We start from the raw sequence: 26,366 nt of genomic DNA, 5'->3' as shown, positions 1-26,366 counted from the left end.
TTGATTTCTCACGCTCTTCCACTTCAACCCGTTCTCTCCGTTCTTCCTCCACTCTGCAACTATCACATACATGGTCCGTCACCTATACCTGTTATGGTGACAGCTTTTTCTGTTATATCTCCATCTCTTTGGAACAAACTCCCTCTTTATATACGAAATCCTGAAAGTGTTGATAAGTTTAAATCATTGCTGAAAACTTATCTATTTACGTAGTCCTAATTTTTGTTATTGTTGTTATATATATATATACATAATTGTGCATTTTACTTTGATATTTTTCTGTATTAATGCACTTAAAAATGTCAGTATTAAGGGCTATGTAAGTGTTATTTATTATTATTATTTATTACCATTATTCTTCATTGTCTTATTGTGATTGTTGTCCTGCACTCCTGTCTTTCTTCCCTCTCCCCTCTTCTTTCATCTCTTTGTTCTTCTTCTATTCCTTCTTGTAAGGGCATTTTTCTCCCTGTATAAATTTGTGCATGTGGCCATAGAGTTATGAAGTGATGAAGTGTAGCGAGATATATGCTGGCAACCTTAAGGCCATTTGTCACATTAACGCCTGCTGAGAATCCTGAAATTGTACCCCTCCACCCTGCTTCCTTTCCTAGGAAGAAAAAAAAAAAATTACAAGGCTCGGCTCTGAAGCAGTGTCACCATGGAGTCTCTTCTCTTTTATTGCATGAATGATGCCTGCATCATCTCCAAGACCACTTCACATGTTAATGTATGATATGAGTGGTGCAATGTTTCTCTGCATGCTAGAAGAGTGTACAGAATACACCCACATACATGTACATGTAGCTGCCTTGTGGCCTCGATCCCGTTTCAGTAATGCCTAGGCGTGCTGGCCATTTTTTGCAAACCAATTCATGCGGCGTTGGGCATGTCCAGTGCACATATTGGAAATTGTGACACATATTTTGAGGAACATGCACTTGACCAGGCTTGAAATTCATCCCTTGATTTGATTTTTGCCGTTGTAATTGAATCTTTGCCGCTTGCCTCTGGGGTGGGGTGCCGGTTACGTGGCGCTGCATGCCTCACAAAGGGCACGCTGCTCCCAGCTCTCACAGTATGTGTCATACATACATGATGAGCCAGTGTCGTTGACATTTCTGTGGAATGAAAATTGCTGTGAGGGTGTTTGTTTCTGTTTTTTAGCCATCTGTTTTAACCTTCCCCTGGGCACCAGACTATATTTCCCAGTACCGTCATACATAAATATTTACTTTTGTAATCCTCTCATGAAAATGCCAAGTTAATTTCATTTTTGATCAGCTAATATAAATTGAACTTTAGACATATGTTTGTAGATGGTTGATGAATACATACGTAATCACAAATATTTTCAGTCATAATATGTAAGTGAATAAAATACAAGGTAAATGGGAGTATAGATAAGAAGAATACTGTTCAATCCAATTTTCTCTCTCATTCCAAAAATAATTCCAAAAACATTTTGTTATGGTTTCTTAATGCTGCTCCATTTGCAATCCTGATACCTTTTTCATCAAATCCATGGGTGTCTCTGTTGATCTTTATGTCTTTCTTTTTGTTTTGTTTTTTGTTTTTTTGTTTTTTTCTTGTAATCTTTCTTTTTCTGACCCAGAACTTACCTCCTTCTGTCTCTGCCTTTGGCCCTCAGATCTTTCCAAATCTCCCTCCCCATTATCCAATACATACCCTCTTTCTCTTTCTCTATCTATACATCTATCTATCTATCTATCTATCTATCTATCTATCTATCTATCTATCTATCTATCTTTCTATCTATCTATCTATCTTTCTATCTATTTATCTATCTATTTATTTATCTCTTTCCAGTGTGTTGCCTTGATTTTGACAAAAAGACCCCACCTTATTACCACTCCTTCCTCAGTAAATGCATAAATATATGCATATGTAAAGCATATCAAAAGTAGATATGAACATTTTGCCAAGGCTATCTAATGCAGTATTAGAATGAATGTGCGGTTGCTGCTTACTGGATTTCCTCTTGATTTATCACTTTGAGTCAAGGAAGTATTTGACAAAGGAAAAGGAAGTTTATGCTGTTCCAGAAGTTTCATGAATATTTGTGACAGAAGTGAGTAGTGAAGCATGTTTATGAAACCACATTCAAATCTTTACAGGCTTCATTGATAGGGCCTGTTGTTAACATGAACAGGATATAAGCAAAGTCTTTGCACCTTAAAGGGATTGTATAGTTTTGGTTGAGACCTAATTTCAGGATTTTAACATTTTTTGGTGAGATAATGAGAAACCTCACATGAAATATGAAAGAGCATGTAATTCCATGAGGAATTCAATGTTTATTTGATGAAAATTGGTTTTGAAATGGCTGAGATATCCAAAACAGAGTGATTCTAATAAAGTATGGGTCCCACACTTTGTTACGATCGCTTTGTTTTACTTTGTTTTTGGATGTTTCAGTCATTCCAAACCCGATTTTCATCAAATAAACTTTGGATTCCTCTTAAAATGGTATGCCCTTTACTATATCATAAGTGTTTTCTTGGTATCTCGCAAAAAGTTAAAAGCCCAATTCTCATCTCCACCAATACTGTACCATCCCTTTAACCCATTGAGGACGAGCTAATTTTTCTATAACATGCAATTCCCATAGACACCTGCCTGAGTATACTCGGGACTAGTCTTCAACGGGTTGAAAGACTTCAGAGAGATTTTTCCAACAAATCAGGCTCTTGTCTCAGTCTCCCTGTTCTTTAAGTCCATTTGTCACACAGAGAGTCTTAGTGCCAGCAATAGTTATGGGTATCTGCTTAGATCGTTGCTTTGTACAGTGCATGATGGGTAATTCGTCATTGATAATGAGTGTGCGCTGGAACCTGAATGATGCTTCTTGCCCCTCTGTGAGGGCGATGTATGCAGACAGCATGCAGCTGCTTTGCAAAGTCTACAATGCAAGCATGCATATCTCTCATGAGAGATGTCATTCTTTTCACATGAAGGAGGTACAGTGAGGTTTGATGTCATTTTACCTCGGCGGTTCGCCTTTCATGGCATATTTCACAGGATATTGAAGACATGCTCTGTGTGTGGAGTCCCAAGTAACAGTTTTCAGAATGAGATAGCAATCTCTAGCTCAGTTTTATTTCAGTAATGTCTTCTTTTTTTTTTTACTGTTGTGCAGGGTGAAATGTAAATCCAATCTGACTACAGAATGTTCATGCTCTTCAAAATAAGAAGAGGTTAGCTGCTGCAGATATTAGCCGCATGTGGCTTGCTCAAAAGACCAAGTGAATCTTGTTATTACACTACCTCACTAGTGACAGATAGAAATTCGTAAGTATGTATGCATATGTGTATATATATATATATATGTATATATATATATATATATATATATATATATATATATATATATATATATATATATATATATATATATATATATATATAAATATATATTTATATATGTATGTATACACGTATGTTTATATATACATACACATATATAATTATAAATCAAACACATGACTTGCCTGATGATCGCATCCTAATTGGAACGTGAAACTCGGAATAGCAATAAGGCACTGTGCTACAGCCGACTTCTTGTGTATACGTTATTAACGTATTATATTCTCTCTCACATTTGTAAATGTCTCTTTATCTGATGAAGAAGCTGTGCACTCTATAAAATGTATATTTTATACGTAGAACTTATTTGTAGAAATCCCCTAAATAAGAAGTTTCCACAAGGTACCTGTGTAGGCGGTAAATGTTTGCTCCAGTATTCACCGTTTCTTCTGTTATTTCTTTCTTTCCATGTGCGTGATACTGTAACATTCCTGGAAGTTCTGTAGGAACAAGGATAATGATGTGGGCATGTTGAAGAGTCTTCTGTCTTCTTGTCTAGTATATTTCTTATAGTGCCATCTGGTTGCTCCCATTTTCATGGGAGTAATGAGCCAACCAGAATGGAAGATAGGGTGGGGGGGGGGGGACGGGGGGAGAGGACAATACCTTTCACCTGTTTCAAACCTTCCACCGAGCACTTCACCAGGTGGTTTGACCTCATGTGAGGAGAAGTGAAGTCGTGTCTCTGGTTGCTTTGAATACCATGTGGATCTTCCGCAAATTAAATTGCTATTTGACAACTTGCCGGGAAGCTTAGTTCTTTAGTTGTCCTTAGTCAGCGGTCATATTTGTGAGCATCAGAAGGTTGTTAATTCCCTTTATAAATACTCATCATCATCATCTTCTTCTTTTTCAGTCGAGACTTTCTGCCGTCAAACACTTGTTCTACAAGTAAGAGCTTTTTCCCGTAAATGCCCTGGATTGATGTCACTAGTCTGAAGATCAATCAGGAAGATGAAGGAGGCACACGTTGGGTTGTCATTAAAAATCTGACATTTAGCATGTACCCACCCGCTATTGTCATGTACAAAATGCACTCCTCTGCTTCTCCTCAAGTGATTGTGCTTTCAGTCATTATTCAGATGTTGCATCATTTCATACAATGTGTCTGTAAGGGGGGGGGGGGGGGGCAAGGAGTTATTATCTCTTGAGTACCAGGGAGAGCTACTCCCTCTCCCACACACATAATTCATTAATGGAAGATCAATATGAGAGTTAAGTGCCTGTTCTGAGAAAGAAGAGAAGATATCCCTTTTATATCTCATGAAAACGGCATACCTCCCGAGAAATGCCCAAGAGCAGAAGAAACCATAGAAATCAAAGAAATTATGGCAGTTTAGAAACTCAGTCTGGAGAGAGAGAGAGAGACAGAAAGAAAGACAGAAATGTAGGAAGAGAGAGAGTTAAAGGTATTGTTCAGTCTTCATTTGGAATTATTTCTTACGTCATGTATCCTGCAGTTGCTTTTGAGGTAAGCAGTATCATTGTTTTCATCATTGTTGTTATTGCTTATAGTATTGCTTTCTGATATTGTTATAATTATCATTGTTATTATTATCATCATCATCATCATTCTTATTATCATCATCATCATTATTATCATCATCATGATTATTATCATTAATATTTATATCAAGGGATACAGCTGAAGTAAATGACATACCTTCTTCATTAAAGAGAAATTGAAACAGCCAAAACAGAACATCTTTGATGTCCCAATCATTGCCATTTCACATCCTGTCCTTAAGGAAGAAGCCTTTAAAAGCAGATGAATGTGATAATATCATTGTTTGGTGGAATCTTCAGAGCTTCCAAGTCACTCTGTTATTGCAGGAGGCTCTTTGGGAAATGGAACAATTCTGTCTCATGCTGACAAAAGAATACAAAATCTGCCCCACTTTTGGACCAAAGTTTGCCTATATAAACATCATCATCACATGAACAGACAATTACCAGCTTGATAGCTCATTGGAACCTGCCTAATTATGATGTGTGGATGTCAGCAGCACTGGAACTGATGAAAGTGATAGATATAAGTCAGGAAAGAGATAGAGAGAAAGTATGTATGGAGTAGGTAGAGAGACATGCATGGATCATATATATAGAGAGAGATACATGAGGTAGATATGGAAAGAGATAGAGAAATAGAGTGTGAGAGATAGAGAGAAAGTATATATGGAGTAGGTAGAGAGAGATGCATGGATCATATATATATATATATATATATATATATATATATATATATGTGTGTGTGTGTGTGTGTGTGTTTGTCAGCAGCACTTGAATTGGTGAAAGTGATAAATATAAGTCAGAGATAGAGAGAAAGTATATATGGAGTAGATAGAGAGATGCATGGATCATATATAAAGAGAGAGATACATGGAGTAGATATGGAAAGAGATAGAGAAATAGAGTGTGAGAGATAGGGAGAAAGAGAGAGATAGAGAATATGTTGGGGAGGTATAGGAGTCGTAGTAATGGTTGGTGTGCATAAATTTTTGGCACGTATCAAGTCGGTGCGCAGGGTGGAAGTGTGTGCCGAGGAAGATGCACAGTGGACCGCGGTGCAGCCATGCATGAAATGTCTCAAACAGAGTATATATGCCAGCGCGCTGTAACGAGGGTACTCGTGAGCCCCTCTCAAGGCTGCCCGGCCGGCCATGAAACTCATCAAGCTTGAAATTTAATCTATATGCCACCGATAGTTGGCTTCTCTCCACTGTCAATATTACATTCCTTCTCTCCCCGACCACCCAACTTTCCCTATATACATATGTTCACAGTAGACATGAATTGGCATATTTTATGTTGATATATTACAGTGACAGATATTCTTGAAAGACATGTGTCCTGAAAATCCTGGCAGTACAATTTCTTTATACAGCAGGTTAATACACCCATGGTGAAAAGTGCTTTATCCTTATTGCAGTACCATTACTATCATTTTGATTGTCACGATTTTCATGATTAAATTTGTTCTTATTATCATTATTTTCGATTTCGAAATGTTACCGCAGACTGATGGTTTTGCCTCTTTCATTGTAGTTGCTATGCATATTATGCATATGCTTGTGTTAACTTGTATATGTTTATTTACATATATGTGTATATGTACATATACAAATGTGTTATATGACTATGTGTGTATGCATATTCACTTGATAACACATATATTTGTATATATTCTTAGATGTTTATGGACAACAACAACTGGAAATATTTCCAGTGGATTATTTTCTTTCCACTCAACATGATGGAGTGGTGAGATCAGTGAGGAGCATGTGAAACTTTCACTAACATCCTGCCAATCTTCTGAGTTGATGTTTGTTTCATTATTACTATTCACGTCAATGTCAACCAGAATATGCCATATCTGTGATTTCCTCGCTAACAAAGTGATTGAGTACTTCAGATACAGCTGCCTAACCTCATGCAATTTCTTTTTATCTGATGCTTGACACTTCACACAGGGCAACAAATTATCTTCTTCTTTTTGATGATAGGTTTATAATTGCCTTCCTCACAATCCAATGACAGTCTTGATATAAATATCAGTCACAAATAAAAACTTTATTCCCATTCCCCTATAATATATTCATATATGATATATGATATATTTGTGTGTGTATACCATGTTGGATGTTTTCATTTGTGTCCATCAATGCGTTCAGGTCAGAGTGAAGGATAGCGTGGTGTAACTGGATTTCCGTCCGGGGAAGCAATGTTACAAATGAATACTTCAGAGATTCGAACTCTCCCACTTTGCCAATTCAAGAGATATTTCTCCACGTTGTGGCCATTTTTCTCAAAATCTCCTGCTCTCCCGCTTGAGTTTAATTTTTTTCCGGCTCAAGATTTATCTTATCTTACTTAGAATTTACCGTTCTTCCTTCCAATTCTTGTTTTGCCATTTATTTTGAAAATTGGGCTGAGATAGCAACAGAGGGCATATATTCGATAATCCTAGAGGTTCCAGGGTTATTGAGTGGGCTCTGTGATGGACCTCAAGGAACGTCTTGCTTCATGCTAGATGATATTGTGCACATCGTGTGATCAGAGTCTCCAATGTGAGGGGCTCGAGGGGGTGAATCTCCCATTTAAGAGGTGCCTGGGGTCGGAGTCTCTGATACTTTATTGATTCTGACAAATGGTGCGTGCTGTGTCATGCACCATTCTAGAGTTTATCCACTCTGGCTATATATACAGCCTTTGCGCAATTTTGTTTTTCCCATGTCCTCTGGCCTCAGTGAAACAATATTGCTCTTTGGTGAATTTATCTGTTGTGCATATAATCCAGTATAGTGCATTTCAACATGATGTACTATCATACAGTATGTTGATGGTGAGGCAATACGTTAATTAGCATAACCACAATGCACACTCTAACATTGCATGTGTATTTAACCCGATGAGGACGGGCTGATTTTGCTACAACATGCATTTCCCATAGACCCCTGCCCGAGTATGTTTGGGACTCATCCTCAACGGGTTAAACAACCCTGATATCTACGATCAATTCCTCATGTCCAGTTTTATTTCTTTTGTGTCTCCGTCTGTCCAGAATTCAGACCACGTCCAAGGCCCAGAATGAGGCTGATTACCCATCGTATGGAGTGACCGGCCCAGGAACCCAACTTGCCTCTTCCATGAATGTAAGTAGATCCAGCAGCTTCCTTTTCAATTTGACATAGGTTCTTTCAGAATCTGCACCATCACAAATCAAATGGATACACTCTTTGCCACTGCTAGGAGGTTTAAAAGAAAAATGGAATTACAAAATTATGGCTTAGGTATGCAGCACCTTTTCCTCACTGCAGTTTAAAAGTTGTATATGGCATGCCATAAAACAAGTCCTCAGGGGTACTGAAATAGAATGATTTCATATATAAGTATTTTAATATATTAAACACATGTTGAAGCTGGATTAATGTGTACTGGTGCATACTTCCTGAGTTCTGTGAAGTGTATGTAATTTAAGTTTTTGAATAGCACCTCTTCCTCACTACCGTTTAAGATTTGCATGTATGGAAGCTCACAAAAGTAGTGCTCAGTGGTAGTGAAATAAATCAACTCATTTAGTAATATTTCAGTAAAGTAAACACATGTTGAAAGTGGGTTGAATGTCCAGGACCCCATTTTATAAAAGATGTTAGGATAGCAACTCTCACTGGAATGACAAATTCCCATAGCAACAACCAATTAGGAAGCTGTATTCTTGTTGTTACTATGACAGTGCCATTCCAGCAAGAGTTGATATCATGCAGCTTCTTACAAAATTGTGCCAGGGTGTAGTTTTTTCTTCTTTTCTGTGAAGTTCACATGATTTTGATTTTTTGTTTGTAGTCCTTCTCACATCTTGTCACCTTGTCAACCTTGTATTCAACTTTTAGAATGGAGACAGGAAGTTAGCCCAGAGTGCCCAGATGTACCACTACCAACATCAGAAACAGCAGATGATTGCCATGGAAAAGTTAGTGTAACATCATAGTGCAAATAAAGTCTATTCAGACCTTACAATATACCACATCTTGTCTCTTTCTCTTCTCTCATTTATGTTTATGTTGAGCATATCTTTGTACACTAAGTAAATATATGAATAGAAAGAGGAGTAAAAGATATATATACAGTGCACTCCCGTTATAACGAAATGCTCGGGACCGGCAGTTTTCTTTCGTTATAACGAAATTTCGTTATAACCGAACAAATACAATATATAACGAAAACAAGAAAACCACATTGTATTCTGTTTGCTGAATATTTATCATACACTGGAAAGCTATGTGAAATGTGATGGGATAATTGTATCACAATAATAAACGCAAGTTCCCCTCAGAAACTGTGCGTGACACAAAGAGCGAACACACAGTGGTGTGAAGCGTTCACCCATGCAGAGAAGCTTGAATGCTTGTTCCGCTACGAATTTTCGAAAGCAATTCGCATTTCGTTATAACGGAGCACATTTCTTTTGTTTTTCTTTGTCTATGGCGCTCGGAAAAGACTTCGTTGTAACGGAAATTTCGCTATAACCGTGTTCGTTATAAGCGAATTTTTTACCATAGACTTTAATGGTGATAATTTTGGGACCAGAAGATTTACTTCGTTATAACGAAATTTCGTTATAACCGTGTTCGTTATAACGGGAGTGCACTGTACATATATTTAACTGTGTTCAGTTACATGTAGTGATGTATATTTTGTATAGCATAAAATATTTTCATATAAAAGCCTTGCCCTAATATGATCCTTGAATATAGAAGAAACATGATTTTGAACCATAGACTTAAGTGTGTCACGTTCTTAAAAAAAAAAAAAAATCATAGAGCTACAAGTTGTAGCATATGAACATTCCAAGGGCTGAGTATCAACTTTATAGGAAAAGACAATTCTACAGTACTTACCAATTTGTCCATAAAACATTTCCTATTGTTTCCTTTCCTACTTTAGCCTATTCCCACAATATTCTGCTTGGGTTTCATGCATATTTTCAGTATTGTGCATGCTATGTTACTTTCAGATTTAAAACATCCAAAAATACATATCATTTTAGTTGATATTCAAACCTCCATTTTATTGTACTAATAAATGACCAGTGCAATTGAAAAAGTTCATTGAGAAGTGCAGCCAAACCAAAACAGGGGCGGATCCAGGAATTCCGTAAAGAGGGGGCGTGTTTACAAAAATAAAGGGGGGGGCGCACGCACCCCTCCCCCCATTTTTTTCTTTTTATTTCTTTTGTTTCAACAAAAAATAAAGGGGAGGGCGTGCGCCGGTTGCTGTCCTCCCTGGATCCGCCCCTGCAAAAGCACCTGACAATTTGTAGGATGGTAGAAGACAATCGGTGAAGAAAGAAATAGCTATGAAATGGGTAGAAAGAACAAGAAGAAAGAGGTTTTCATCTGACCAATTATCTTCCTTATATTCCTTTCATCTGATGCAGACGTGAGAAAGGAGATGTAGCAAATGATGCTTCGGAGTACGACTCTGAGGAGGAGAATGAGGAAGGCGACTTGACAGTCTACGAGTGCCCTGGTCTTGCTCCGGTATGGAATCAAGATATTATATCATTCAATTCAATACAATTCAATTCAATTCAATTCAATTCAGTTCAGTTCAGTTCAATTTAATTCAATTCAATTTAATTCAATTCAGTTCAGTTCAATTCAGTGCCATTCCATTCCATTCCATTCCATTCCATTCCATTCCATTCCATTCCATTCCATTCCATTCCATTCCATTCCATTCGGTTCTAATCAGTTCAATTTATCTGTCTCATAAAATCATATTCATTATATTCACAGAGACATGTAAGTTAAAGGAGGAAATCATGCAAAAAGCATTGAGCTTGGAAATGGAGAGTTCCTTTATAATGATTTAGAAAGAATCTCTGTAAAAAACCTGATGCCCATTGGTTTATAATTTTGAGTGTTCTCATAGAATGGTGCCCTCTCTGGCAAAGGTGTTTCAGGTCTAGTCCATATTTGTTGGAATAGACAACAGAGTTTGAGAGAGAAAAACAAACTAAAAAGGATTTGATACTGCTTTGTGATCAAGCACTCGTGCCTTCCCATTTAGAAAGAAAGAATGTAATAAACAGGTCTTTGAATACAGGTGAGGAGAAACTACTTTCATTAATTTGTACCAGTGGAGATGATGAGCAAAAATATTTGATAAATCTTTCCATGAATAGGAAAATTGATTTTAACTGTATTCTGATTCTGCCAACATAAATACCTACCATTTGTCTTCTCAGTATGATGATATATCATTTGAATTGTTCAAATGTTGACATTTTAATTAACCTTCTGCTATAAAACATATTGCTATAATTAGACAGCTCACTTCAGCATAACAGGGCGGTGAGTTGGCTCAGTCGGTAGCGCGTCTGCCTCACGATCACGCGGCCCGGGTTCGAACCTGAGTCTGGACTGAGCAATGTTGTGTGTAAGCATACCGTCCCCTCTAGCAAGAGGCAAAACACTCTGTCCCTCGGATAGGACATAAAATGGAGGTCCCGTGTATGAGAGAGTAACAACTCATGCACGTAAAAGATCCCGCTTCATTCATTCATCGCAAAGAGCAGGGTGTTTAACCCGGTGAAGTGGTCTCACCTCACATCCAACTGGACTCCATGGAAGACCAGCTTAACGTAGCTGAATATGGGATATCCAGCCATCTTCTCAGATGGAAAATGAACAAACAAACAAACAAACAAACAAATGAATCCATCCAGAAGGCGCTGGTGACACAATGAGAATTAGGGGGATTAATTGACCTCAATCTCAGTTAGTCTCCAGACATCAGCCATTCGGCACTCAAGAAGGCACTCAAGCAGATTAGCGATGGAAGCACTTTGAGGATTAACACATTGTTCTGTCTATTTTTGTTTTTCATTGTCACAGACTGGCGAGATGCAAGTGAAGAATCCGCTGTTTGCCGAGGAATCCTACCCCAAGCCCGGTGGACAGGAGGAGGGAGAACAGAAGCAGTAACACAGGGCAGGATAGTTGGGAGGTGCCCTCTACCTCCTGCCCCACCCCCATTCTGGATACTGCCCCTCCCCCTGCCCTCCCCCTGTCCCTCCTCACCGCATCTGCTGCATAACAAGGAGAAAAACACAAGATGCCAAAAATACCAGTAAACCAGGTTACAGGATCAAGATATTCTGTTTGGGCCATGTGCAATTTGGGTATTCCAACAAAAGTAGATAGATATTCAATGATCTGTGGAATTTCCCTCTTGGGATTACTATTATTGAATTTCCTTTTGGCTTGCTCATCAACTTTGAAAGCATGGAAAGAAATGTTTCCAAGAGTTATCTTTTTAATTAATCTGCAAATATGATTTAAAGTTTTAGATTAAACAAGCACATGAGAAATATCTTTTTGCCATGCATTTTCAGATTCTCATTTTATTTATTTCAGTTTATGTATATCTATATTCATATAAAGTGTTTGCTATATATTAACCAACACTTAATCTTGCAGGGGTATATATTGGTGTATGAGCATTTACTGGTTCTGTTGTATTGGTGGGAGCACAGGTGCAATTAATCCTATCAAAGTTAGTTTGGAAATTAGGAGCAAAAATTTTTATTTCAGTTGTTTTATGGCACAATGTTTATTACAAAACTATGGATCAAGCATTATCATATGCTGCTATATGCATGTTTATTTTTATTTACACATTATATGTGTTACTGAGATTTAGAAAAGGAAAACTTACCGTATACAAGCATGATTTGTACAAATCTTCAGTGAATGACAACATAAGTATGACAAGGAGTAGATTTTGTTGAAAATGCCAAACATGATTAAATGATTTTTTTAGAAAACCATGTACACGATAGTTGATCATACAATATATGGCATTATATTGGCCAGTGATCCATGTCACAAGTTTAACTGTGTAACTGGCTGGACACATTCTTTCTTGGTAGGAAATGCTGCCATTTTCTAGTTGTTCTCAGTGCAATGAAGTGAGTGTGGTTCTTTGCTGCAAAGTTAAATTCAACTGGGTCTGATTAAGCAGGTGGCTGATCCAGTAGTCATTGAACTGAAGGGTAATGGACCAACATGTCTCTGACCCTTCCCCCACTATGTTCATAAGGGGGTTCCCCATGAATCCTGTGAAGTCATAAGTTGATTTTCTTTGGGGGAAAAATAGAAATGAGAGTAATCTATATGTGATAGGCATCACTTCCATGTTTAAACTCATTCGACAAATATTAATCACCAACAGACGAGGCAAAAAAAAAAAAAACAGAATCTATTGTGGCTTTTAAAAAGATCTTGAGGAAACTTTTATTTTTCATATACAGACCAGATAAAATATATAAACTGTTCAGAAGTCTACTGTACTGCAACTGAGTATTGCTGTTTATGACAGAACTTCATTCAAGGACTTGCTTTTTATTCTGTTCTGAAAATATGACGATTGAGCCACAATACCAGGTGCATGTATTGATTTGGTACAGGCATGAAATAGGAAACTTAAAATCACTCCAGTGATCAGTGCGTAGTAGATGGATGTTCAAAAAAAAAAAATGACTAAAGGCATATTTTGATGAATGCAATATCGTCATCAATGGCATTCCAAAGTTTGAATATTGATCCAAAAAAAAAGAGAATAATTGTATGTACCTTTATTGTGTACCTATATGTATCTGTGTCAATCTCTATCTCTCTCTCCCACCCCCTGTATGTTTACTTCTATTAATACCTCTTCTTCTCTTCTCCACATTCTTGTTCACTATGATAGCACATAATGAGATGAAAAGTAAGGAGTATTGTAATTGTGACTACTATATTACCGTCACTCACTAGTATTTCATCCAGAATGCCATGGGCTCCGTAGCCCGGTGCCGTAGCTGCCATTCACTGCGTATCTCTCACATTTTGCCTGTCATTGTGCAATGTACTTTGTAAGTTATATTTTCTGTTGTTGTTTTTTTTTTGTGTGTGTGTGTAGAAAGAGAGACAGAAGTAGGGAGTGGGAAAGTGTAATATATGTTTAAATCAAAGAAAGTGATTTTTTTTTTTCAGAATCAGTAATAATCAAGCTGATAATAGGCTTCCATGGCATTTGCTCCTGCAACAATTACTCCCATAAAGTATCTGCATGCTAAGCCATGCAGGCATAAATTCTACTCACAAACACAAGCCCAACCCAAATCCTAATCCTCACATCAAACCAAACCTAAAACCCTATCATAATCCCAACCCTAACCCTAAGTCCTTGGAGAAAATAAGACCAAAGCAATTGTCGCAGGAGCAAATGTTGTGTCACAAGTAAAAGCTCCTACGGAAAGTGATTTCCGGTGATAAATCTCTCTGACCAATCGCATAGTCATCAGTTGGATAAAATCTGTACGTAGGTACGGAATTGAATTGTCATCATTGTAGTGTCAAAGTTTCAACAACAAAAAAGAAAAGAAAGAAATTGAATAGAGAGAGATCATTATGGCAGTTTGAAAGTTTACAAAAAAAGAAAGAAATTTAATTCTTTGGTATTTGTGTCGCAAACATGCTGTCTGCATACAATTATATATTTCATCCTTCAGGCTTTGGAAGATGTAACATTAATTCCACTGCATGCTCTTGTTACTGTGTTCACTTATGATGTACTTAATTTATTCAAAATTGTGCCGATACAGGAAGTTCTTGTATGCATGTATTATGTGTAGTATTACTGTGGGTTGGAGTGGAAAAAATTGTAGTAAATAAAGAAAAAAAAAAGAGAGAGATGCCATGTATATAAGAATATTTTGAATTCAATATCAAAGAATTATCTTCACTGATTTCTAGAACTTTATATCTTTTTCACATTCTTTTTCTGTCATTCTGATACACAAACAAGCACACAAAATACTCAAACACAGACATTAACACACACACTCAAAACACACACACACACACAGACACACACTCTCGTATGTATAGATGGCTAAAGAAGACATTAAACATGGGGCTACTTTTACTTTGTGTCCACGCAGTTGATGTCATGTGCACTGAACAAACACATTCCTGTGGTGTTATATTGTAATTTTATTTATGATGAGCATTTCTTTGTGAACAAAGTGTTGCTGCAAATTTGCTGGGAGGACCATTTTGTAGCCAAAAAAAAATTGATGCTTACCTTGCAAGGGATAAGCTGACCATGCATTTTACAATAGGAAAATTTAAACCAATTAAAAAAAATTGTTCAGGGATACCTCACAATATGTCCAACCCATGCAATTTTTTTGGGTAAAACTGGTATGAGTTTGGCACTACTTTCAGTAATCCAATGAGGGCAATTTTCCATGTTAAGCATCTTGGGGCTGTGCACCATGCTACACATGACTACATTGTAGTTTGTCTGCTGGTACAGTGTATTATTGACAACAGATGGCGTATGTTGTTGTCCAAACCTGATGTGTGTCTGTCAGTGTGTATTGCTTGGGAAGCTGGCAGTCAGGATATATTGGGCAGTGAGTGAAAAAAGTGGATTTGTGAAAACTAGAGCTATACTTACAAAGTGTGTCGTTTCCCACTGTGATGTGCATCTTTATTGCAATCATGTTTGTCTTGTAGTAAAAATTGCAATTTGAATGCACGAAGCAGTCAACACTGAGGGTGCTATCTCCTCATTAACCCCCCCCCCTCAAAAAAAAAAAATGGAAAGTTACAAAACTAAAATGGCAAGTGATTTGTGCATGCAAATAACATTCTTTTGATTTAATATTCTTCCAGGCTTTTTATAAAGGGGAAGAAAAGACAACTTGGTTGGCAACATTTTCCACTTTTCTAGAAGAAAAACTGTTTTTCCCAGTTGCACAACAAATGGAAAGTGTGCATGTTACATGATGTTTATGTATTTATGAGCAGTGTTTATCAAACATTACAGAAATGAAGGTGGTTTTTATTGCCATACAATGATTACAAACTTATTACATATTGATTTTGACATATACATATATAAAAATTGTCGGGACAATAATGTACATTTTGTATTCCAAACGATTGCTTTAACATAGCTGATTCTAGTCCATCCTTAAGCTGTCTACTCATTTTCCTTGTTTTCTGACAATGCTCTTAAAGTGTCATCAAATCATTTCTGTAAATAAACTCTGTCGTCTTTTATCACTAAATTATGCAGTGATTTATCTACGTAGTACTATGACATGTCAAAAAGAAAATGTACAGATATATATATATATATATATATATATGAACACTGAGTTTAGAGAAGTGTTTCGTGTTCAAAGATGATTGCTCGAAATAAATCATGACTACCCGCAGTTAATTTTGTCATGAGCCGTATAAAAAAGAGAATGTTGATATGATTCCACTGCTGTCTAAAAAAAGAAACTCTTTGTCAAATCTAAATTTCAAAACATCTACAGCCATTGTCTTGTGAACGGCTGAGTTCACAACATTCTATCAATCTGATTGTATGCATTTCCTCATCAGAAAGATCATGTCTTGTTGTCGCGGATACCACCTGACACGTCCGAAACTTTCTCCCAAAACAAGGACGCAGTAGCTTCCCTTGGCAACCACTCTCTTGTGCTCGGTGGCTTTTTTTCATTAGTTTGCTGTAAAGCTGGAAAAAATCGCACGAAATGTGTCGATTTTGAAAGTGTTGCCACAAGTGATACATACGGGTCATTACTAAACCAATTAACGTGTCATATTGAAATTGTAGTCATACACTGTGGAAATGGTATGCTATGTCATTGACATGTCCTAATTTGATTATCAATATCCGCTCCAATTGTGTGAAATGTCAAAAACAATTGCATTTGAATAGATTTTAGGTGTATCCAAAGATGAACCGGGTCCACATATTCAATCAATGATCTTTTGAAGATGGATGCTGTACATAAATCAAGCAGTTTCTTGAAGAAATCGCAATGAAAGTCACACATACCATTCATTATCTGATTTTGGTTTTTGGTGTGTTTTTTCTGCTCTTGTCATCTGGTCCAACACTATGACAAGCTAATCATGATTATCTGTAATTTCATTCCATTATATCAAGAGTTAAATGGACAGTTTGCCATTCTCTTTAATCTGTGACAAAATTAACTCATAGTGACTGATTTAAAGAACAACACAAAATGTTTGCAGTTATTGTAATTCGATTGAAGACCAGTGTTTATTACACCCCTATTTCTGTTCAAGAGACACATCCACACTGTAGACTGTCCGAATATTTTTGTCCAAATAAAAGATCCTAATTGTAGAGTCAACTTAACCATTGTTTTTTGTTTACATTGAAGTGTGCGTGCATATTCATTTTCTGTATGCTTTCTGTGTGTATGTGAGTGCACAAATTTGTGCAGATGTTCATTTATTTTTATATGCATGTAATTATATATATATATATATATATATATATCATATATATACATATATATATATATATATATATATATATATATATATATATATATATATATATATATATATATATATATATATATATATATATATATATATATATATATATTTATATATATATATATATATATATATATATATATATATGCACATATATATACACATTTTCACACACATACATTGATAGTGGTGTTGCTGCAATTATACAGATTTTTAGACACAAATGCAAGTTATATGTGTGTTTCAAATCGAGGTAAACATGCACTCAGCCAAAAAAGAGTTAGGTCATAGTTGTTTGCTTGGGTTTTTTTTTTTTTTCTAGAGGATATAAACATGGAAAATCTCCTCTTCATAACAAATAGTATCCGACAGATTAGTGTTTTGTGCAAAATATTACAGTTTTTGGACCAAACTGGTTAGGAGTAAGCTGATGATGTTTATAACATTGATATGAATAAATAAATTAATCAATGTTGCTGATCACAATTTGCAGAGGAAGCACATACAGTACATGTAGTACACAATAACTATACAAGCATGTCTTTTGTGAAAGTCATTTAGATAGTAGTAAACTTCAGTTTGTGTGTGTTTGTGTGTGTGTCTTTATCAAAACTGCAAATAGCTGAATATTTTGGACCTCGTTGATTCTTTTATCTTATGTCTATCAATTCTTCAATTTCAATATGATCACCCAATCATTTGATTTGATTTGACTTAATTTATTCACAAAATGCAAATACATACATTATACACAAATGTGCACATATAGTTTGTACATGGAATACGTCATAAACATGTGTGAATTGTCATAAGCTATGAAAAGCTTGACTTTGATGTCCAGTAGATTTAACTTACACATAATTCTGGACAAAAAACAGTTGTCGATTCATACAGAGTACAATTACAAACAGTTTTGAATTTGATGTGATAATTTGTATTTAGATTCTAATACATGCATCTTTACATAATAATGAATGATGGTCATGGACCCCAAGAAACACAGCTTATAATTGGAGCCATCAAAATTCAATATACAAATTATCATACAGTTAATCTCACACAGATTGAAAAAGACTCACAACACAAACGCTGATTACTCAATATAGATGCTAGATCGTTTCTCTTGGCAATCTTCACTAATTTTACCTGGAATGCCTCATATAAGATTCCCATAAGTTTAAAGTAAACTACTTAAAAGTCCCTTTCGCATTTTTTACTTAGATAATGTTCCACTTCACTTTATATCATTGCTGAAATTTTTCAATTTTTTAATTATTGCACTTTGCAAAAGAGCATGGGCAGAATTCCCCAAAGTGCTTGGGTAAGAGAGTTTGTTGTCTATAGTATTGTAAGAATTAATAGCACAGTTACTTATAAACTTTGAATCAGAGATGCGTGAAAAGTTACCAGCACAAAAGTTGTACATATCATTATTATCAAAATATCATTATATTGCGTTACATTATTTTGCAATGTATTCTGCCATCATTATCATTAAAAACAGTATTCATTGAAATCAATTGCTGGATTGAAAAAAAAACACAACATATTCTTTTAATGAATAGATGCCTAATCGAACATTTATAGTTATAGGGTGTCTTATAATACGAAAAGCATTACTTGTGGCTATAGCGTGGTACAAAATTGTAAAGTCATCTTCATCAAACTCGATATCACCTTTAAAGGATGTACTAGAAAGTAGTGGCAGTAGCGGAATCCCATACCAACTGACACCATCAACCTGCAATGATGTGAAAGAATGATGTCCTGCCATTCGCACTATTTCCAGTCAAATTCCACTCCGTGTTCAAGTTGTCGAGATGAAACAAGTGTTAAATCATGAAAACAGGAGACTGGAACACTCCTGAATACCAGATAAACATAATTATGAAAAACAGTGGTTATATAGTTTCACAAATGATTCGTGACGCTGTAATGATGGTCACGTGCTTTTGCTCATCAGACGATGCCAATTCATTCACAAATCTTCATTAGACTTACTCGTTGTCTAGGTATAAAAATGATAATAATATATTGTAAGCTTCACATCAATCAGTATCAAGTTGTCTATCTGAGCAATGGTGAATGTTTAAGAGATGGAGGTTGTAGTTGCTGAGTTATTGATTTTCTAAAATATTGATTGATTGATTGATTGATTGATTGATTGATTGATTGATTGATTGATTGATTGTATTAATTCATTTCCACTTTGTATTCTAAAAAAAAAAAATAAGAAACAAATATAACCAAATTAAAGTGATTACTACGATACAATTACATTTTCAAGAAATAAAATGATCCATGATAGTCAAAAAGTATACTTTAACATAATCTAGAGAAACACTGAGAGCTCAGACCTCTGATAAGCAGCTCATTTTCACCATTAATCTTGTTCTCCAAATGAGATCAGTGATTTCCACTTTTACGAGATATACATGCTGAAAATCGCCCGATTTCCGGAAATAGAAGCCTTTTGTTACGTTATCAGCTTCCTGTTCCGCGGCGCCTCGCCCGAGCAAAGCACGCACTTTAGTACGTGTATGCAAACCTCAAAAATGCGCAGATTGAACTCCAAGGTCATAGACGCTACTTGCCAAAATCGGAAATCCTTCAAAAAATCCATTAAAGTTCCCACATCACTCCCAACATTTATTCATCTTTTTCTTGTGTCATTCTCAACCTTTCCTGTAAGTTTTTTTTTTTTGCTTTGGCACATGGATAAACAAACAAACGCCGATGAAACCATAACGCAGCTGGAAGTTGATGGCGTAACAAAAGGCTTCTATGTTGGGAAATTGGGCGATTTTCAGCATGCATATATATGGATGGAATTCACTGATATCTATGGAAGAACAAGATCAGTGGTGGAAATGGATATGAATACATATATATATATATATATATATATATATATATATATATATATTTTTTTTTTTTTTTTTTTTTTTTTTTTTAAACAGAGTACCAGAGGAAGTCATGTGAATGACAGATGTACGGCAGATCAAATCATTGTTATTCTAAAGAGAAAAGCATAGAAAGTAAAAGAAAAAAGAAAAACCGCGATGGTTATAAAAGATAATTTGATATCGATAGTGTAGTCAGGAAAGACAATTGTAGTATTCGGACTAATAGACTTCAAACAAACCTTTACGAACAAGTCTGATTTTTTAAACTAACTGAATAACGTACAGTTTAATGATTTCTCATAACGTCTATAAGGAAAAGAAAGTCTGAAAAGAACGAACACATCTTATTTAATCGGAAAGATGTTAATGAAACTTCGACAAACTCCTGAATAAATTATTCTTTATCTAATATCACGTCACGAAACAAAGGCGGCAAACGATGTTTCTTTTTTACAGTGCTGAGTACACTTTTGATTATATGACGTAGTACGGTGTTGACAGAATCCACATTTGACCTATAACTTACCAGAGGAAAGTTCGAGATTAGTCCGTGGTTATGCAGTATAGGCTTGCCATCGGATGAATTGTCAATTCTACTTATTGTGCGATAAAGTTTCAATGCCTACAAAGAATAAGATAACCCTCTTTCTTTGCGTCTGTATGGATAGTCCTTGTGTATTCAGCGTTACCTTTACACTGTTACCATCTTCGAAGCTTCGAGCTTTGTAGCTGACTGGCTGACTGAATTTGACGACAGCGCGCCATCCTTTGACCGCATACAGAGAGCTAATGCTCCTGCATTAAGCCAGTTCACCGTTAGCTCGTGGACACATTGGTACAAAATAATGACCTTTCTTTTTTTCAGTTGGTTAGGCACTTCACTAGTTTTCAAAGCAGCATGATGCATAAGCATGCCCACAATTTAAGGAAATCCCCTTCAAACAAAGAATGAACTTGCCGAGAGCAGATGACAAGATTGGTCTGTCAATTGACACTTCTGCAAGTGTTCATTTCATTGTTTTGTGTTGAATGCATAAACAAAGTCTTTCTACCAAAATTGCTAAATACCAGGCTTGATGTCAGGTCGATGTGCTAGTAAGCACCAATTACAAAGGTTACATGAATAATCATTACATCAGGGATTCTTATCTCAGTGAATTCAAAAAACAAACGTGCCTGATTTGTTGTACGGTCAAATTACCCTTTTTCTGCTCATGCGCAAAGTGGAACTGTAAACTGGCTTTTGTTATGCACCCGAAGTGTAAAAGAGAGAGTTCCTCAATAGCGCCCTCTACCGCTGCTCTTCGCTTGCACGGTGTGTGTCCACCTCGGCGGGCGCACTGTTCAACTTGGATGAAAACTTCGACATCCAAAACCGGTAAACCTGTATTTTTTTTTTCAAGCGGGTGTGAGAAAAACAAAATAATATCTTAAATACCGTTTGTTAATCACACCAGGTAATGTTAATCTCAATTGTCAGTTCAGAAAAGTAACTGGATGAAAATTTGACAATAAGGGGTGATAGAGATGTTAGAAATGCTTAAAAGCTTCACATTGATCTGGTTTTGATACAAATAGTATTTCATGTCAGTGATAGCCATTTACTTTGAAGTTGTGCGACTTATCCTTTGAAGACTATCAATGTGGTATTCCTAGATTAGATAAAGAAATTCGTGAAAGTCCAGAATACCAGAAGACATTTATTACAGCAGATCAATACAACCCATGCATATTGTCAATCAAGTTCGTTGCAACTGAAATATTGGCAGAAAGATGTAATAGGTGTGACGAATTTTTTTTTCTCCTCATGAATTTATTTCTTACATCTATCTGGATTATGAAGAGTTTAATCACAAAACGGATTAAGCGCCAATAGAAAAAGGAATAAAAACGAATTTTGCATAAGGTTGAGGCCAATATCCCCGTTTAGGAAGAGAGTATGTGACTTGAGGGTTTCTTACTTTTCTAATTTTACGTTTGATTTTGGTTAAACTTCTTCCATTCCGTGACATATAGGGCGGTGAGTTGGCTCAGTCGGTAGCGCGTCTGCCTCACGATCACGCGGCCCGGGTTCGAACCCGAGTCTGGACTGAGCAATGCTGTGTGTAAGCATACCGTCCCCTCTAGCAAGAGGCAAAACACTCTGTCCCTCGGATAGGACATAAAATGGAGGTCCCGTGTATGAGAGGGTAACAACTCATGCACGTAAAAGATCCCGCTTCATTCATTCATCGCAAAGAGCAGGGTGTTTAACCCGGTGAAGTGGTCCCACCTCAAATCAAATCCAACTGGACCTCATGGAAGACCAGCTTAACGTAGGTGAATATGGGCTATCCAGCCATCTGCTCAGATGGAAAATGAACAAACAAACAAACAAACAAACAAACAAACAAACAAACATATGTCAGATTTTCATCCACTGTTTATATTCGACGTGAACATGCAGTGCCGTTCATCTTCCTTGCCAGGGACTTTGGACGGTATGTACAGTTCTATGAGGTTTTTGTGCTAATCGGCACTCGAAGAGTTAATTAATTGACCCACCTGTTTGCTACCAAGGAGACAGGATGCCACCCCTACGCCGGAAAATGAGTTGACGACGTTAAAGATATACCAGACCAGTTCGCTCTGCAACACGGACGCTACGAACCCAAGGAACCAAGTGATTCCCAGGCCGAAGAAAAGCTACAAGAATGACATAGGAAAGACATGCGGTAAACAGTTAGAAAACAATCAACAACATGATGATAGGGACAATGCTTATCGTGATGATTGCATAGACTCATATAGTATACTAGAGTAAAAGACTTGATTTTCAAATGCTCGCACAAACTTTCTTATTATCAGGAACAGTCTTTTGTTATAAAAGTTTGAATAAAATTCATATCTTTTAAGAGCATTGTATGTAACACAATGAAACAATTCAACTGACCTTAAAGAAAAGGATGATGGAAAGAAAGGCAGATTTTTGCTGGCCTGAAGCCGAAGACACCGTCTCTTTCGTCTTGGTGATACCGCAGATGATGACGATTAAAAGAAGGGTGTTGACGACCAGGAGGAGTCCAACGGGAACAGCGAAGAGCAGAATCACGATTTGACCTTGGTGGAGCCAACAGGGGCGCTGAACGCTGTACACGCCCCCAACGACGAGTTTGAAATGAGCGGCAATACTTGCAACCACAATGGTTGCCGCCACTCCCCAGCTGTAGACGCAATAACGTACGAACTGAACATTGCCCTTGATGCGATACACCATGCGAACTGACTTAGCATGGAACGTGCGCGTGAGGTCAACGGCGAGAGCGTTTGACCAGAGGAACACAGAAAGCCAACTAAAGTGGAGGGATACGCCAACAACGAGGCAGAGCTGCTCGGAAATGTGTCCTTGGTCAAGGATTAGCGTCAGGTGAGCCACAAACATGGAGATGTTGAGACAGATAAATATTTTTCCGGGGAGAGTCCACAGATCTCTGTAGATCAGGTAGGTAATGATTGCAAAAGACAGGAGCACGAGAGAGCATACGCTTCCAAGTAGAGTGATGAAAGATTGTGAGTCAAGTTCTCCTTTTGAGTCCCTTCGATGTGAGATGTGTTCGCGCAAGAGGAATTCGCAAACGCCAATCATCCCATCACCAATCAAAGTGTACCATTTTGGTGGGACGACTGTGCCACTTTTTATGTGCACAAGAGAGTCATTGTCATCACCTAATCTGTCAAATTCTGATACGTTCAGGGTCACAAACTGGCACGTAAGGACTTTGCTGCAGCACTGAAGGTACATCTTAACTTGTTCGCCGTATTCCTGCAAGTCGTACGAGAGAACGAAAGTTACCGGAATGCTGTCAAACGTTCTGTCAAAATGCACCATATCTTCAAACTGCTTATCGGTGTAGCGTGTCACATCGTCTGACCAGACTTCTCTTGAGAACAGCATCCCTCGGGTTCTCGAGCAGTCTTCTCTGAGCGATGACAGAGCAGGGTAGTTCTTAAATTCTACCGTCTGCAGTCTGATGCTGGCACCTCCCCTATATTGGATCAAGCGAACAGCTCTACGTACAAAGATAGAACTGAAGCGAGTTGATATGTTACTCTCTATCCGCATATTGACAACTGTAGGGTTGGAAGTCGTGATGTTTTCCAGAGATTTAATAGGTTCCCCACGCACATCTACGATATGAACATCGAATTCCAAGAATGCCTGTCTGAACGCTCCCTTGATCACCTCGTGGGCCGTCTCAAGAGCTGATTCTACCTTGACCGTCACCCATGACTTCAAACTAACATCAAACGCGTTGTTTCCACTGCTTCCTGCGTTCGAATCGTCCCAAATCTGATCACGTGTGCATTCATCGATCACATCTGCGCTGTCGTTGTGCATCCTGACGCATGCGCCATCCTTTGCTATGTAGTACTTTGGACAGATAAGCGATCGACAATATCCTGCGAAGGGATCGAACCACTGGGTTGTAGAGCAGTTAGGTGTTGCCTGCATGGCTTGGCTTTGGTCAAAGAAGATCATCCTGCCGCCGTCGGCAGCGGAGAAATTGAAGAGCATGGTGAGAGGGGTCCCTTTATGGGAACTGCTCTCGAAATTCAAGAAGTATCCGTCGCATGATACACTGGAATAGTTCACAAAGCCATCCGTGCAGAGAGCGCAGTGGGCGTTCTTGTACCATCGGCCTCTCACATTGGTCGGGGAGCTGTAGGCACCACATAGACGCGACGCCTCCTTGCCACTCTCCGAGGAGTTGCAGACATAGTGACCGTGGCTGACGCACGGCCTAGGGTAGGTGCTGTTACGATCGTGAGGCTTCGAATCATACTGGCAAATAGATAAGAGATGACGCAGATGGGAGAACATGTCGCCCTGGACGTTAATTCTAGAATGTGGTAGAACCTCGATGTCGCAAAACAGGTGCAGACTCCAAAACTGAAGGCTCTCGTACGTCTCTCCGCTGCAAAACGCACAGTATACGTTACGATAGTGAGCGCCGTTCCGGACTACCACTGGCAAGACGGAAATAACATCTGCTGGATTGGTGTCGGAACATCGCTGCTCTACGTAGGTACCGACGTACGAACGGTCAACGCACTGTGAGATCAGAATAAAATGATCTTCCTCTGACGTCCTAATGCACTTTGTGAATTCGATGAGACTCTCGCGTTTGCTAACGTCAAAATTATATAAAATTGAGGGGCGGGCTGAAGATGTCAACGGGGGCGACGTTGGTCGAGGAGGAGCCTGCATTGATTCGATAACGTCAGGTGGTCCAATTCCGCGTAGAGGATCACCAAACTCTGACTGACCGGGAAACAAGGTGTCGAGACAGATGAACTCGTAGTCAAGGCAGCAATCTCCGTAGATCAGGCACACGTTGTCACATTGACAGATGATGGGGAAAGGCTCGCTCTGTCCGCAGCGATCTCGGCAGGAATGGACCGTGGTGGAGGCGTTAAAGCAGACATCAAAGAGTTCTTCAATGGAGAGAGTGAAATCTGCCATAGGAAACGAGAAGGGAAAATCGTTGTCTTTTCACAGCACACTTATTGTATAAACACTAAATCCATTGTCTTGATATTGTATTGAGGCATAAGGTAGTCCTACATATAGCAATGTTAGGGATTTCTTAGTTTACTAGAGATTTTAAAGCTTAAAACCCTCTGTTATTTTAAGGTAGCCAACCAGGTGGATATTTTTTATGTCTACGACCTAACTTCGGAAGGCAATAGTAATAATTAATGCAGTATTTTGAGGGTAGGCATATGCCGTCTTTGAATGAAAGACATGATAAAAAGTAAGAAATCCAATCCATTTTAAATCAAAGATTTTCACGTTATACTTCTCTTTAGGTTCAATATTCTCGAATCTTGGAAGAAAAGGAAAGACTTCTTTGACTTCGACTTTTTTTTCTGCATTTTCTGATAATTTAATATATAGTAAAAACATGGCGAAGAGCAATTGAGATGGTGAATATGTTGATCAAATTTAAGATTTTTTTTTTTTTTAAATTCAATGATATCCTCAAAATGAAATCAACGACAAAAATCAAACTTGACATTATGTTAAATAGGAAAGAAATATACAATCATATTATTTAAACAATAGAACGCATGAATAAATCATACATATATAATATATATATATTATATCCATATATTTCAACAACAACGGACAAGTTATTCACAGAAG

General features: G+C 37.4%; 1 protein-coding gene across 1 annotated transcript in view; it reads left to right on the top strand.

Moving 5' to 3' along the window:
* Positions 1-13,124, top strand: part of LOC140240952 (neural proliferation differentiation and control protein 1-like) — a 118,016-nt gene extending 104,892 nt beyond the window's left edge. Inside the window, exons 7-10 of the mRNA XM_072320724.1 lie at positions 7,949-8,039; positions 8,778-8,857; positions 10,325-10,427; positions 11,787-13,124. Of these exons, the coding sequence (XP_072176825.1) occupies positions 7,949-8,039; positions 8,778-8,857; positions 10,325-10,427; positions 11,787-11,876 (364 nt within the window). The 3' untranslated portion in view covers positions 11,877-13,124. The remainder of the gene's footprint in view (positions 1-7,948; positions 8,040-8,777; positions 8,858-10,324; positions 10,428-11,786) is intronic.
* The last annotated feature ends 13,242 nt before the right edge of the window (positions 13,125-26,366 follow it).

The sequence above is a fragment of the Diadema setosum genome, chromosome 17, assembly GCF_964275005.1.
Source record: "Diadema setosum chromosome 17, eeDiaSeto1, whole genome shotgun sequence".
Classification (NCBI taxonomy): domain Eukaryota; kingdom Metazoa; phylum Echinodermata; class Echinoidea; order Diadematoida; family Diadematidae; genus Diadema; species Diadema setosum.
This window is presented reverse-complemented; position numbering and strand designations above follow the sequence as displayed.